General features: G+C 48.0%; 1 protein-coding gene across 4 annotated transcripts in view; it reads right to left on the reverse strand.

Annotated features, from left to right (window-relative positions):
- Positions 1-2,850: 2,850 nt before the first annotated feature.
- COA1 (cytochrome c oxidase assembly factor 1) overlaps positions 2,851-12,683 on the reverse strand; it is a 47,308-nt gene continuing 37,475 nt past the window's right edge. For all 4 annotated transcript variants that reach the window (XM_068396722.1, XM_068396725.1, XM_068396723.1 and 1 more), the window contains 4 exons: positions 8,469-8,571; positions 6,530-6,681; positions 4,842-4,918; positions 2,851-3,196 (listed from right to left, as the gene is read on the reverse strand). In XM_068396722.1, coding sequence (XP_068252823.1) covers positions 3,100-3,196; positions 4,842-4,918; positions 6,530-6,681; positions 8,469-8,562 — 420 coding nt within the window. In that variant the 5' untranslated portion in view covers positions 8,563-8,571 and the 3' untranslated portion in view covers positions 2,851-3,099. The remainder of the gene's footprint in view (positions 3,197-4,841; positions 4,919-6,529; positions 6,682-8,468; positions 8,572-12,683) is intronic.

The following is a 12,683-nucleotide window of genomic DNA, read 5'->3' on the forward strand; positions in this document are numbered from 1 at the left end:
AATGAAGTTTTGTGTTCTGAACAGCTGATGGCTCTTTTGTTCTTCATGCATTGGGAAGCACTTTAAAGCATAATAATTTTTTTTAAAAAAAAAAACTTTCTTCAAGGCCACATTACCAATTTGAACAGAATTCCAGAAATTACACTAGTTTGGTGCAGGATGACTGGAATCAGTAGTAAAGCTAAAGTACAGTGCTGCATTGCAAACTACTGCAACTGAAACACTTCTGTGGTCAGTGACTGTACAGCCTCATGCTTGGCTTTGATTACTAGCTAGAAATATACGCTGGAACTGGGTCCTGACATGTTAGATGGAGTCTCCTCTTCAAATGCCCTTGCTTTTCTCCAAGGACTTCTGTAAAGTTATTTTTCTCAACACCCATATAGCAGGATGAGTGATATTTTAGTTTTCTGAAGGACATATTTATTCAATTTGTGCAGCAAATATAAAATGCACCAATAATCTTTTCCACTCTCAAGCAGCTGCTTGCACTGTAGAGGTTGTCACAATACAGCATTTACAGATGCTGAATTAAGCTGTCATTGCGATTAATAAATATAGTCACATTAGTCATGTAAATCTTCCTGTTTTTTTTTCTTGGTGTATATTAAACCTAGAAATAATTGCCATTAAACTTAGGGCTGTTATTTCTGATGTCTGACAGGGGGGAAATGACCTGCCTGAAGGTCCCTGCATGCTCTGACAACCTTCCTCCCAAGCAGCCTGTCCCTTTTTTCCACATTCTGTAGACTTTCTGCATCAAGTCTGGTGCATGACATGCAACAGAATATAACTGTAATGAATTAGTGCCTCAATGACCTAATGAAGTTAAATACAACCTAATCTGCTCCCCTGTTCCTTAGAAGAAAAGGCTGCAAGGGGAAGAGGGGTGCTCAGGTGCCCTCTTGAAGCTATTTAGGCTTTCAGCTGCTGGTAGTTCTGAGACCTTTTCTCTCCCTATTTCCTGGCATGCTCCAGCCCTCCTGGCTGCTCCTGCTGCACCTGTGTCCTCTCTGAAAGCAGCCACCTGGGCTCTGGTGTATTTAATGGGAGCCACAGAGCTGAAGCAACGTGGTACTGAGCGTGCTGGTGTGCTGCTTTTTTTTCCTCCCTTGGAATATGTGCATCTTAAAAAGAGCTCAAGCATAGATGGAGCGGCTTCTGAGGCCAAGAGGTAAGAAATTCCGCTTGCTATTAGGTAGTAAAACAAAAGCAGGGATTTGAATGCTGTTTTACTCTGGTCCTGCTCCACTGATCTGTTGTCTTTCATCTCTGTGTGTCGCTTTCTTCCTTCTCCAGGTTTAAAGATTTGATTTAGAGAAACATTGATCCAGTATGACGATATTTTCACAGCTTTGATGAGCCATGGGTTGGTTAGGATGACTGGGAGTGCTAAAGGCGGTGCTCTGGTAGGGGAAAAGTGAGAGATGCAACCTGTTTGCAAGCCCTGCTTCCCCCAAGCAAGGTAATACAATCTCCAGTGTTACTATAAGGTTTGTGTGGTGATACCTCCCTCAGGCCTGGGATAACCAGGGTTAGAACCAGGCCAGGCCGTGGTACTGTGGTGCAGCAGTCTGTGAAGCCAGAGCAGGGATGGTGTGTGTGCCAGCTGAAGAGACAGGAGGGCAGCAAGCAAGCCCTGTGTTCCAGGCTGGGCTGGCTGTGGCCAGGTTTCCTGGACACTTGCACACCTTGCAGCCACTGCAGGTCCCAGGCTTACCAAGCGCACAGCGGTGACAAAGGGCAGGTGTACGGCAGCGTGTAGGAGGGACTGCGTGGGCTGAGATGGCTCTCAACAGCCACAGCTGCTTGGAAGATTGGAAATGAGGCAAAGCTGCAGCCAGGGCAGTGATAAGAGATGGATGTGAAGTGGTTGAGTTGGCTTTTCCTTGTCAGTTGTTTGAGTCCCCACTAAACTTCTCCAGTGACCAAAAGTCAGTTGCCCAAGCTCTGAGACACTGGGTGGCCAGGAGATCTCCACATCTCCCAGGTGGTTTTCTTGCTAGTAGTAGTGCAAGGCTCATGTTTCTAAATCACACAGTTTGTGTTTTGTTTTGTGAAACCTGATAGCAGTGATTTCAACCTTAAAGCTGGGACATGCTGTCTCCCCCTGATTCAGCCTAGTCCTTCCCCTGGCATGGTGGGCATTCATATGGGTTGGGTCAGATCCCACAGGTGCTGTTCATCCTGGGCAGCTCGTTGTGAATCCCCAACTAAATCTGGAGTGGTTTTTTTTTTCCTTCTAAAACATTTTGTCACAGGTGCTGTTGCTGTGGTCCTCTAGTCCCTCCCTCCATTTGATTTAGTATTTGCTCTGCAGACTTGTTCAAAAGCACCTTGCCTGGTTTGCTGGGGCATTGTTGAGCAGGAAAATGCTTGCTGGTCTCTAATGATCCTTTGCTCCAGCTCTCCCTTCTCTAACACTCATTACTCTTGAAGAGCTTTGCATTGCCTGTGCCTTTGGGTTCCTAGGACTCAAATTTGGATGTTACTTATTCGTCATTGTAAGTTATGATGAGTTGCCTTGGCTATCTCATGAACTTTTTAATGATGGCTGTGAGGGTGCAAATCTACCTGATACGTGACTTATTCATTAGGAGTGGAGGGGGCTGCTGCTGAGCTTTACCTTCACTGCTTCATCCCCCCTGCTTTAGGTTGTTGAGAAACAGGGGAAAACAGAAGCAGTGAGGAAATCACACTGAGAAGCTGACCATATTCTAGCCACAGCGGAGCAGCCCAACTGTCCTGACTTCGGGCTGCAGTTGTAGAAAATCTGAGTGTCCTGGCAGTTCGTTTATTTATTTCAAATTCATAATACCAGCACACAAAGAACATAACGTGACTCCTCTGGAACAGCCAGTCTTTTGCAAGATATTTATTTTAGGCTTCTGCTGAACCCATGAATAAACCAGCAAAAGAAAGAAATCACAGTTATGACAATGATGAGGTCAGTCTTATAGAGAAAATTGTCTTGAGAGCACCCACTTAAATGAAATTGTCGCTTGTGACAACTGTGTGCATTCATGGACGCAGTGGGACGCAATCAATTAATGGCTCCTTCGGCTCAGTGGGGGGTGGAGAAGCAGCTGCCTTTGGTTTTTACCCTTCTTGCACACCGATGCTTTCCGCGGGGGAGCGGTAAACCGGAATATTCTGACCATCCCGCAGTTTCAAGGTGACATCCTGAAGGCACCAGCTGACACAAACCAAAAGAGATTTTTAACTTGTTTCAATTACTTTTAATGCAGTAGTAAAGTCAGTGTAGAAACAGTTGGCATGGAGAAACAAATCATTCCACACATTCATTGCTTTTAAAAATTCTTACACCTTGGTTTGTGAGTGCAAGGTCCTGAAAGCTGTTTTCCCTAACAGCGTCCCACAGCACACGTTTAAAGGTCTGGGATGCATGGTCCTACTTGTTGCAACACAAATACAACCCTGCCAGCTATTTTTAGACAGGACGTTCCTCCCCCAGGCCGGTGCCTTTCTCCCTCTCCATCCTGTGGGTGCATTCCTTGCTCGGCTCCTCTCAGCCTTGGAGCCAGACCGTGTTGCTAAGGAATTATCCGGGCTTGGAGGAGTTTGAACACTGTGTGATCGCTCGATGTGACTGCTGAAACCCTGACAGAGATGGCTGAGTCGGACAGATTTCTCTGCCACAACCCTTTTGCAGAAGATGCGTTTCTTTTTTTTCCTCTTAAGCTTGCAGAAATGCATGGAAAGCTCATTTTAAACCAAACAAAACTCAGAGATATGTATGCACTCCAGTTACTGCCATAGTTTAACATCTTGCAGCCTTCAGTTATCCTCACAGTAACTTGGTGGAACAGGAGGGGACTGTTATTCCCCTCCATCTGTGAGGAGGGGATGAGGGCGAGTGAGCAGATCGGTGGCCAGGGAAGCGTAGGTGTGCAAGAAAAGCGGCTGGGGATCTCTGGTCACTAGGGAGGAGGCCGGGTCTGGCCCTGAGCCTCTCCAGGCCCAGCCTAGTGCCTTCCTCCCTCCATTTTACACCTTGCTTCCCATAGCTGTTCAGAAAAGAAATACAGTAAGTCGTGCTCAGCAAATTGTGAAAAGAAAACATTGCCATATGGCTGGTGGCAGCTGAGCAAAAATGTAGCTTTGGGTTTCTAAACAGAGCTAACAGCAGTGCCTAAGAAACTCTGAGGGAAAAAGCACATGTGAGGATGTTTGCATCTAATGCAATTTCCTCTTTTGCAATGGAGGACGGACTTTGAATTAATGTAGTAATTCTTTGCTCAGTTCTAGGAATCAGTTTACTCCTGACAAGAGAGGCTTTCAGGCTTCACTGCTACAAAAATGTAAAGTTGCTACTGTATGATGTGGAGTCAGAGCAGCCTTTCACTGTAACGTACCTGTTCTAGCACTTTTTTAACTGTGAGGACTGTGTTTATTGGATAGCTCGGAAAAAATCCTGCATGGTTTTTAGCTCACCTTGACAGGCTCTGATGTGATGTGTAAGGTAATTCCCTGACTGCAGTACATGATACTAGACCACAGTCAGGACTGCTGTTCGACGGCCCTGCACCTTCCTGTGTGTATGTTTGTGTATATACTCAGCTATAGTTTGTAGAACACATTTCACAGAATGAACAGCTTATGTTGTTCTGTTTGTATTCACAGGGATGAATTCAATCTATTTCTCACCTAATTTACATTTTTGTTGCAATGATGGTAAGACCTTTCACAAGACCTTCAGACACGAATTTCCTCTTCCTTTGTGTGCTCAGGCAACACGGGTGACTAACACAAATATCCTGCTCCGCTCTCTTCTCCCACCACCTCTCTCCCTGTGTCTATGCATTTCTCCCAGTACGCACCATCGATGGGAGTGGTCCATCTCTGAGTTAATGTAGAGGTACCCCGCTGATTTTGTTCCAGATACCGGTAACTTTATCTGCAGATGTAAAAGGATGTTAAAGATTCAGTGAACCCTGTTACTGAAATGGACATTTACTCCTGCTACAGTCAAAGACACAACAGCTCCTTTTAACTTAAACCCTAATTTTATTTTTTTGAATGTATCTCAGAGTTTCACTAAGCTTTTCAAACGGCTGATGTGTGTATGGCTGCAACCTCCAGTGAAAACCACTTGCTCTCTGCAATATTTCTGAGCAAACACCTTTCCTTACCAGAGTGCACGGTGATCCAGAGATGACCTGCACTGTGCTAGAGCTTCCCATAACCATAACAAGCCTGTAGGCTGATATCCTCTACAGATCAGCCCCATTAACATGCATCGAGGCAAGGAGATGTTCAATGATTGGTTTTTTTCAGTGTCACAAATTCTACCCCTCAGTTGTTTTAACAAACAAAGCCAGGAGCTGCAGCACCGACCACAGCTAATTGCACTCGGTCTAATGTTTGAATAAATCAATGTTTCCAGTGTAGCATTTGCTGGTGGTACTGCAATCACAGAAGTAAAATGCCAGGGATTCTGGCCCAGTAGGCAGGAGCTGGGGATGTTGTGGAGTCAGTAAACTGATCTAGGACACAATCATTAATGATGATTAACTAGTTTATTTCATGAGAACATGAATGCTCATGAGCATGAAAAAGCAGAGAAGAAAGTTGGTGCTTTGTGACCGGGGTGAGTTCAGTAGAAGGCAGGGTTTGACTTCACCCTGAGCCACCCGAGCAACCAGCAGTCTTAAAAGGTGACACCAGAAAACATCAGTGGGACAGGCTGTCTTCTTAATCAGCATAAGAGGTTGTGCTTTTTTCTTGCATTTTTGGCCTTGGGTATGTTGCCTTGTAGAACCTCTAAAACCTGGGAAATTGGGAAACGTTTTGGCCCACGGTGTCACGTGGGTGATGCCTGGCTGGAGCGAGATGGCAAGTGGAATTTTATGAGAGTTGGTTAAAGGATGATTTTTCTTGCCCTGACAGCCCCCCTCCTTCACTGCACCATCTGCCACACTCCTTACTGCCCTTGCTTGGTCCCCAGGACTCAAAACTAGTCACCAGGAGGAACAAAAATGATTCAAATGTGACGAGATCCCTTAGTGATCTACGTAACTCCAGTGCTCAGCCCCGGGCCGGGCAGCTGTGCTCTGTGGCACAGACTTACAAGGACTTTAACAAACCACAGCGTAGCTGGTGAGCAGCTATAAATCTCTGTTCTAAATAAAGCTTTAGAAACTAGTGTGGGACGTATTGGGGGAGAAGAGGGAGGCAGCTGCTGTTTTAAAGATGGATCTTGATGAGTTTCTGAAAATTATTTTGTGGCTTACAGTATCAGGAGGGGACTGACCCGCTTGGGTGGTCCCTTGGCATCCTGTGATGTGCCCATGTAGCACAACATGAAGATGCCACTCTCGCTGTTTCTAGTCCCTTGCATTAGAGCATAGATTTATGCTCTGGAAATCCATTCCTCTTCCCAATCAACTGGCATCCCACCCTACTGCCTTCCGGTGCCCCCCAGTCATGCGTGACCTGCTGAAGATCCCCTAGCTGATCTTTTGTCACCCAGGGAAGCCACCCTGTGACACCCCCTCCCCGGTGTTACCTGTGCTCTTTCCGTGTCCACCCGGTTACTCCCATCCGTCAGTCGGATGTTGTGCACCTTGAGGGGGGGAGCACCCAGGGCTTCCAGGGCGTCGGGACTGCTGTTCAGCTGCTCCAGCCCCTGCTGATAGTACTGGGTCCTGGCAAAACCCTCTAGGTGAGAGAAACATGGTAGGGAGGAGACTGTCCACTTAAAATCAAAGCATAAGTAAAAAAAAAAAGAAGGAAAAAGACATTTCCTCCAGAGTACCACACCCTCCCCGAAAAACACTCTGAAACTACTAATTAGGAGAAACCTGGCTAAAGGAGGAAACACACCCTGACATCAGAGCAGCACTTCTGAGCTGTAATGTTATTCAGCTCCCACTTAAGTGAAGAGGGCTCTGAATATAGCCTGTTCCACACTGATACGCGGTTCAGCTCATGGCTGTGTCTCCCTGCTTTCCACACATGTGTATGTCCTAAAAGGAACAAAAAAAAAAAGAGGGGGGGAAGCATAAGGATGAATATCTGAAAATGTTCTGAATGTAATTCAATTTTTTTTAAAGGAGGTACAGAAAATACTTTAAGAATGGAGAATATTTCACTGCTAGGCTGCAGTCTGCGCTGGTCCTCCCTGGCCCATCCTACAGAGCTCCAGCAAAAGGGGTTACAGCACGCCAGCCCTTTACTGCCCATGGGTCATGGCAAGCAGCCACTCAGACCGTGTTAAAAGTATATTGTGCTCATCCTGCAGGTTGGAGGGGAAATGGATTTCAGTTTCCTGGTGCTCCTTCTCAGCTGTTCCGTGTTAGCATCTTGTGTATTGGACATAAAGTGCCTGACTAATCCATTTGTCCACACGTTTTCGGTAGGAGAGCTGAAAGGGTGCTGGGGTTGGCTGAGGAGACTGCTCCTGTGAGGAGGGTGTGGGTGAGGAGAAGGAGTAGAAATAGGATTACCTGACTGTAATAGCAGTTGACTTTCTGTATAGCACAGGGGGTGACTTTTCGCCCCCCGCCCAGCAATTTGTAGGTAATGCTGAAGCTGAAAATTAAAAAATGCTAAAGTCCTCGTTGAAGCCAGATTCAATATTTTAAAGAGGACCATATATCTGCCAGGTACTCCAGAGCTAGAGGGCATGAGCTGCCTAAAATCAAAGCCTGCTTTCCAGCCTTGTCTGATTTGTTATTAACACGTGTAAAATGAAGGGGAGGTTTCAGAGCTTATCTGGGGGCTTGAGGAACAGGCTTGGCTGCACTTTTCTGGCAGCATCTTCTGATATAAGGGTAGGTGCAAAGCAGTATCATTTGATAGTACCAGCACGGGAGAGGCACAAGAGAGAGGCAAAGCCTATTTCTGGTCTGATGCTAAACATCTAGAAACGATTTTAGAGAAAATAAACCTCTATCATTTGGACTAATAATTCAGATTCTTGGCCAAAGACACACAGCAGCTAGAGCTGTCTATAAACAGCAGTGGCACCTGTCTAGCTCTTCTCTCCTTGTCCTGGTCTTCTCAGTGCCGAGCGCTCTTATCTGCCCTTCATTCAGGAGAAACTTCACAGGCACGTTGTGTTTGAGGGCCAGAACCACAGAGAGATGTACAGATAAAAACCACTAGACTTTAACACCTTCTCACAGATGGTCCTCTCTCCCTGCCCAGTGAGAAACAAAACCTGTGTTACTGCCTAAGCTTTCACTTCAGGAACCCCTCAGAAACCAGACTTTCCCCTGACCGCAGCAGCCTGCTTCCCATGCAATGTGCACCTCTGGAAAGGCGTGCAGCAGCCCTGAGGCTGAACACAGCGGAGCCCACAGAGGCAGAGCCCAGAGGCCCAGCCACGCTTCCCTTAACTTCATCTGCTTGTCACATCTCGCACGCTGCTATTTTCCCCGCTACACAAAAGCAAATGAAAGGGACAGAGGAGAAATAAGGTTGCTGACAGCACCAAGACTTACTTTGCATAAGATTATACATCACGACGCATCCCCCGCTGCTGAACAGTCCCATGAAAACAGCCATTTGCTTCAGTTTTCTTAGAGAAGCTGGCATTTTTCCTCCCTGAAAAGAAAAAGGGAAGACATTTGTTGTAAAAGAAGAAAGCTAAAGGGTTATTCCCCCCCTCCTCCTCTCTCCTAAAAGCCCTTTCCAACCAGGCCTGAATGAAAGCGCAGCGCGCAGGCCTCGGGCCCTCGCTCGCTGGGCCCCACCGCGCGCCCAGAAGGAAGGGTGGTGAGAACAGAGCAAACCGGGGACCCAGCCGGGCTCAATGTGTTTATTCAGCTTCTTTTTAGCGATGCCACCACTTCGCTAATTGCCGAGAAGAAAATGACCTCCCCGGCGTGGCTGGGGGCCAGCGCGGCGGCACATTGTCGCGGGGGTCCCGGTGCCGGCGCGCTCGCTCGCACACTGCGAGCATTCAGGCTCGGGGGCCCGACTTCTCCATCGAGTAAACTCCTCTAAAGTAAACACGGGCTGGATTTGGCCCGGAGTGGTGAGGGACAGAGCCAAGCCGCTGCTGTGCCAGCAGAGATAATGGAGCCAGGGTGTGTGTGTTCTGTTGTGTTGCTTTTTTTCCCAAGCTGTGGGTAAACAGGAAGGCTCTGGCAAGCTATTCTTCTTCCTTCCTGCACCCCCCCCAGCCCAAGCTTGCCCTTTTAATGAGTCACAATGTTGGCATTTGAATGAATGACCCAGCAGAATAAGAAACACCTCTGAGAAAGTTAATCTACTAAACACTTTCACAGTTTGGGTAAGAGGGGAACGGTGCGGCCTGCAGAGCCTGAGCTAACGCTCCTGCCCACAGCAGGTTAGTAGGAGTCTTAGTTAGTTAGGAGCTGAGTGAGTTAGGAGTTAGGAGCTGAGTCGTCAGTGGGGGAGTAGCACGTTGCTTCAGGCTGTGGCAGGATGGGACTTGACCGAGCACCTGAGTATCAGCTTATGCTCTTGCTTCTCTTGCAGCTGGGATGGCAGGGAGGAATGGCCTTGACAGCAATTAAAATTAAAAAAAAAAATTAGTGAAAGGCTGCGCTTTTTGATGCAGGCACATAGACATCTTGGACTTGGGAAAGCTGTATGGGATTTCTAATCGCAAAGGCTTCACACCTCGATCCTCGTGCCATGGTGGTGTGACCTAAGTGTTACACTCATCGAGAGCTGGTTAATAAACCAAGGCCCAAACCAGTTACAGAAATGTGACCTGGGCAAGGCTGTTGGAGTCCTGTTGTGCAAACCACCTCTAGCATCCCTTGGGTATGCGTTAGTCAGGGCTTGCTCAGCCGACAACCACAGTTTAGAGAGGGTGGAGAGGCAAGTGTCAGGGCTCCTTCCCATTGTGGCCGGGCCAGGGTGACGCAGGAGCCTTCCTCTGCTCGCCGCTCTGCTGACATGCCCGTACGTCACCTCTTGCGTCCCCTAGCCCAAAGGAAAGCAGCCCGGGTACAACTTTCATCTACTGCCCTGTCGGCACTAGCATTAAATCGTAATGCTATTCCTTAGTCGAAGGCTCTCCTTATTAACTAATTCCCTTGATTTTAAGAGCTCTTAATATTTAAGTTTGCTGTTTAATTTACTTCAAAGTTATGGACGGTTAGTAATGGTAGCAACCCAGAGAAGCATGTGGGTATTATGTCTACTTGATGCCCAAAAATCCCCAAATTGTGCCATTGGTACAGTCAGTTATCACCTCTCTGACTCCTGATCTGTTTCTCTGACGAGTTTTCTTCTTCACTTCCCCTGGGGAACTTGAGCAGCAAAAGAAGTTGCAGCAGAGTGTGTTTTTACAGAGAAATGGTGACAGTCATTTCACAAGGACAGCGAGAACTTCCTGCTCGCCTGCTTGTGTTTTCAACTCTCCTTAAATCCCAATTTATAACGCTATCTCCCCCCGCCCCAAACTGCAAAATCTGATTAATGACCGAGTTTCCTGAAAGATCTGTTGGGCCAGGAGAAGGAGCCGACACCAACACCACATAACAGGGAGGGAAAACGAAGCAGGTGGTAAATCTGGAGAGCGGATCAGGTATGACAGGCTGTGACCCGTGGCATTTGTTTGTGCCCCTTTCAAAGTTCCAGCCAGGCAAAATTTGCTTTCTGTGATGAAATTCAGGGTAACTGAACGCAAATGTGAGGGTGGGGGGTGCCAGCGGCAGTTTGCTGAGTAAAAGTGGGAAGATGCACAGTTCTTGCACCAGCGAGGAGGTTTTGAGCAGAGCTCAGGGACCTGCCTAGCAAAGGGCGGAAATCAGAGGCTCTGCAACCCACTGTCAGCGGGTTTGAGGTTTGTTAGGTCTCACGGTCTGCTCGCACCCGAACAAGGGGGACAGAAGGCAAGAGGACCTTCGTGCTGATCGGTCACGTGCTTGTGCGCGCTCTCACCATCGCCTCTGCTCTCAGCAGGTCAGTGGCTGCGAGCACCTCGATGGTGCCGTGCCAGGACGGTGCCACCTGGCCAGGGAGCTTGGCAGCTGAGAGACAGCCATCCCAGTAAGCGCTGCTGCCTCGTGCAGCGCTCCCGGCCGCTCCTGATGCGCTGCCCCTGCCTGCAGCCGTCGCCCGTTGCTGGTCCTGGTGACGCGGGGGGCCGAGGTGCACCCAAGCTGCGCAGCCCACACTGGCTCTGCGAAGGTCCTCACTGCTGTAACAGAGGATGTCTCCGTTGCTTGGTTTCGGCCACAGCGGGAAGTCCACAGGCTGGACCACCCCATCCCCAGGCTAGCCCTTGACGCTCTCCTCCCACTTGTTTCTCAGCTGTTTTCCCAAGCCAGTCCCATGACAGCGCATTGCGGGAAGAGGTTCAGAGCTACGCGTTTTAACAAGCCTCTCGAGACCTTGCAAACCTTCTCTTTGATCCCACAATTCCCTGTTAGCTTCCAAAAGCAAGGACAGAGATGTCCTTGGAGCCCAGTGCATCCCTTACAGGGGGGCTGCTGCTCCCCTACCCTGCCATCATGGTCCCTTGCAGCATGGATGTCCAGATACTGCATCCAAATCCTGGAGCATCCCTCGGAATGATGACTGCTGAGTGGTGACACTGGAGATACTAATGGTGTCAGCTTAAGGAAGACTGAAACGTAGTAAGGAGCTGTTGTCCTCATTGCTAGGATTTCTGCCTCTGGCCAGCCGTGTTTGCTGCTCCCATCTGCTGCTCTGCTGAAGTGCCACAGAGGTGGCTTGCTAGGGAAGGGAAGCAGAGACATGCCCAGAGGCTCGCCTCCTGTCCTGAGTCTATCTAGAGCATTACTTACAGCTTGCAAAGCGTAGGGGCTATTAAAGAGAAGGAATAAACCCCCTCGACTTCACTTGCCACAAAGGGAGTAACTGTGAGACAATGCATTTAGGGGAACCTTATAGATACACCGTGCCATTGCCTCCTAAGGAGGGCAGGTCACGTTGCTATCTGTGCAGAGATCTCCCCTCAGAACCTGTTAAACTACTAAAAAGTATGCAAGTCAACTGGTGGAAAAAAACAGATTTCTTCACAGCCGGTAATTAAAAAAGCACAATTTCCAAGCTACGCTGTTCTGCAAAAACATCTTTTCCCCCGTGCTATTTGCAGCGGTAAGAAAAATTAAGTGGAGATTAGCACACACAAAACCACCGAGCCGACAGTTACCAAAAGAAGAGACAGTAAATCATTATAATCAGTGTTCTCTAAAAATAAATATTGAAGAGCAGAGCTTCCTATTAAGGGTGCTGTTCATTTTGTGCCTTGAAAATAGTAAGATATGGTGCAGAAGGTAGTATTCAGGCTTGACTTTCAAACTAGGGAGGACTCAGGCAGTTAACAACAGGATTTAACAAACCCAGAGAGGTGGAAGACTCCCAGGGTCACATGTGAAATGGTGGGTTACTGCAACAATAAAGTCTGGTTTTAATTAGACTTTGTTTTCTCCACAGAGAAGGATCTAAAAATAGGCTAGGCTTTAGAGAGTCTCCCTTATTTCAGCAAATTCGGATTTTTCTCTTTTGGTCTCTGAAACTCGTGTGGCAGAGGCTGGTCTCAGGCACCTCCACCACAGGCAGGTAGCGGTGAAGCAAGGGCATTTTCATCAAGCCACAAACATTCATTTTATTTGCCTCAGACCCGAGTGAGGGAGCTGGGGCTGCAGGTTCTTCGGGGAAGGCATTTCCTCTTCCTTCTCCTCCTCCTCCTGGCGTTACCAAGCTCCACC

The sequence above is a fragment of the Nyctibius grandis genome, chromosome 3 (assembly GCF_013368605.1).
Source record: "Nyctibius grandis isolate bNycGra1 chromosome 3, bNycGra1.pri, whole genome shotgun sequence".
NCBI lineage: Eukaryota > Metazoa > Chordata > Aves > Nyctibiiformes > Nyctibiidae > Nyctibius > Nyctibius grandis.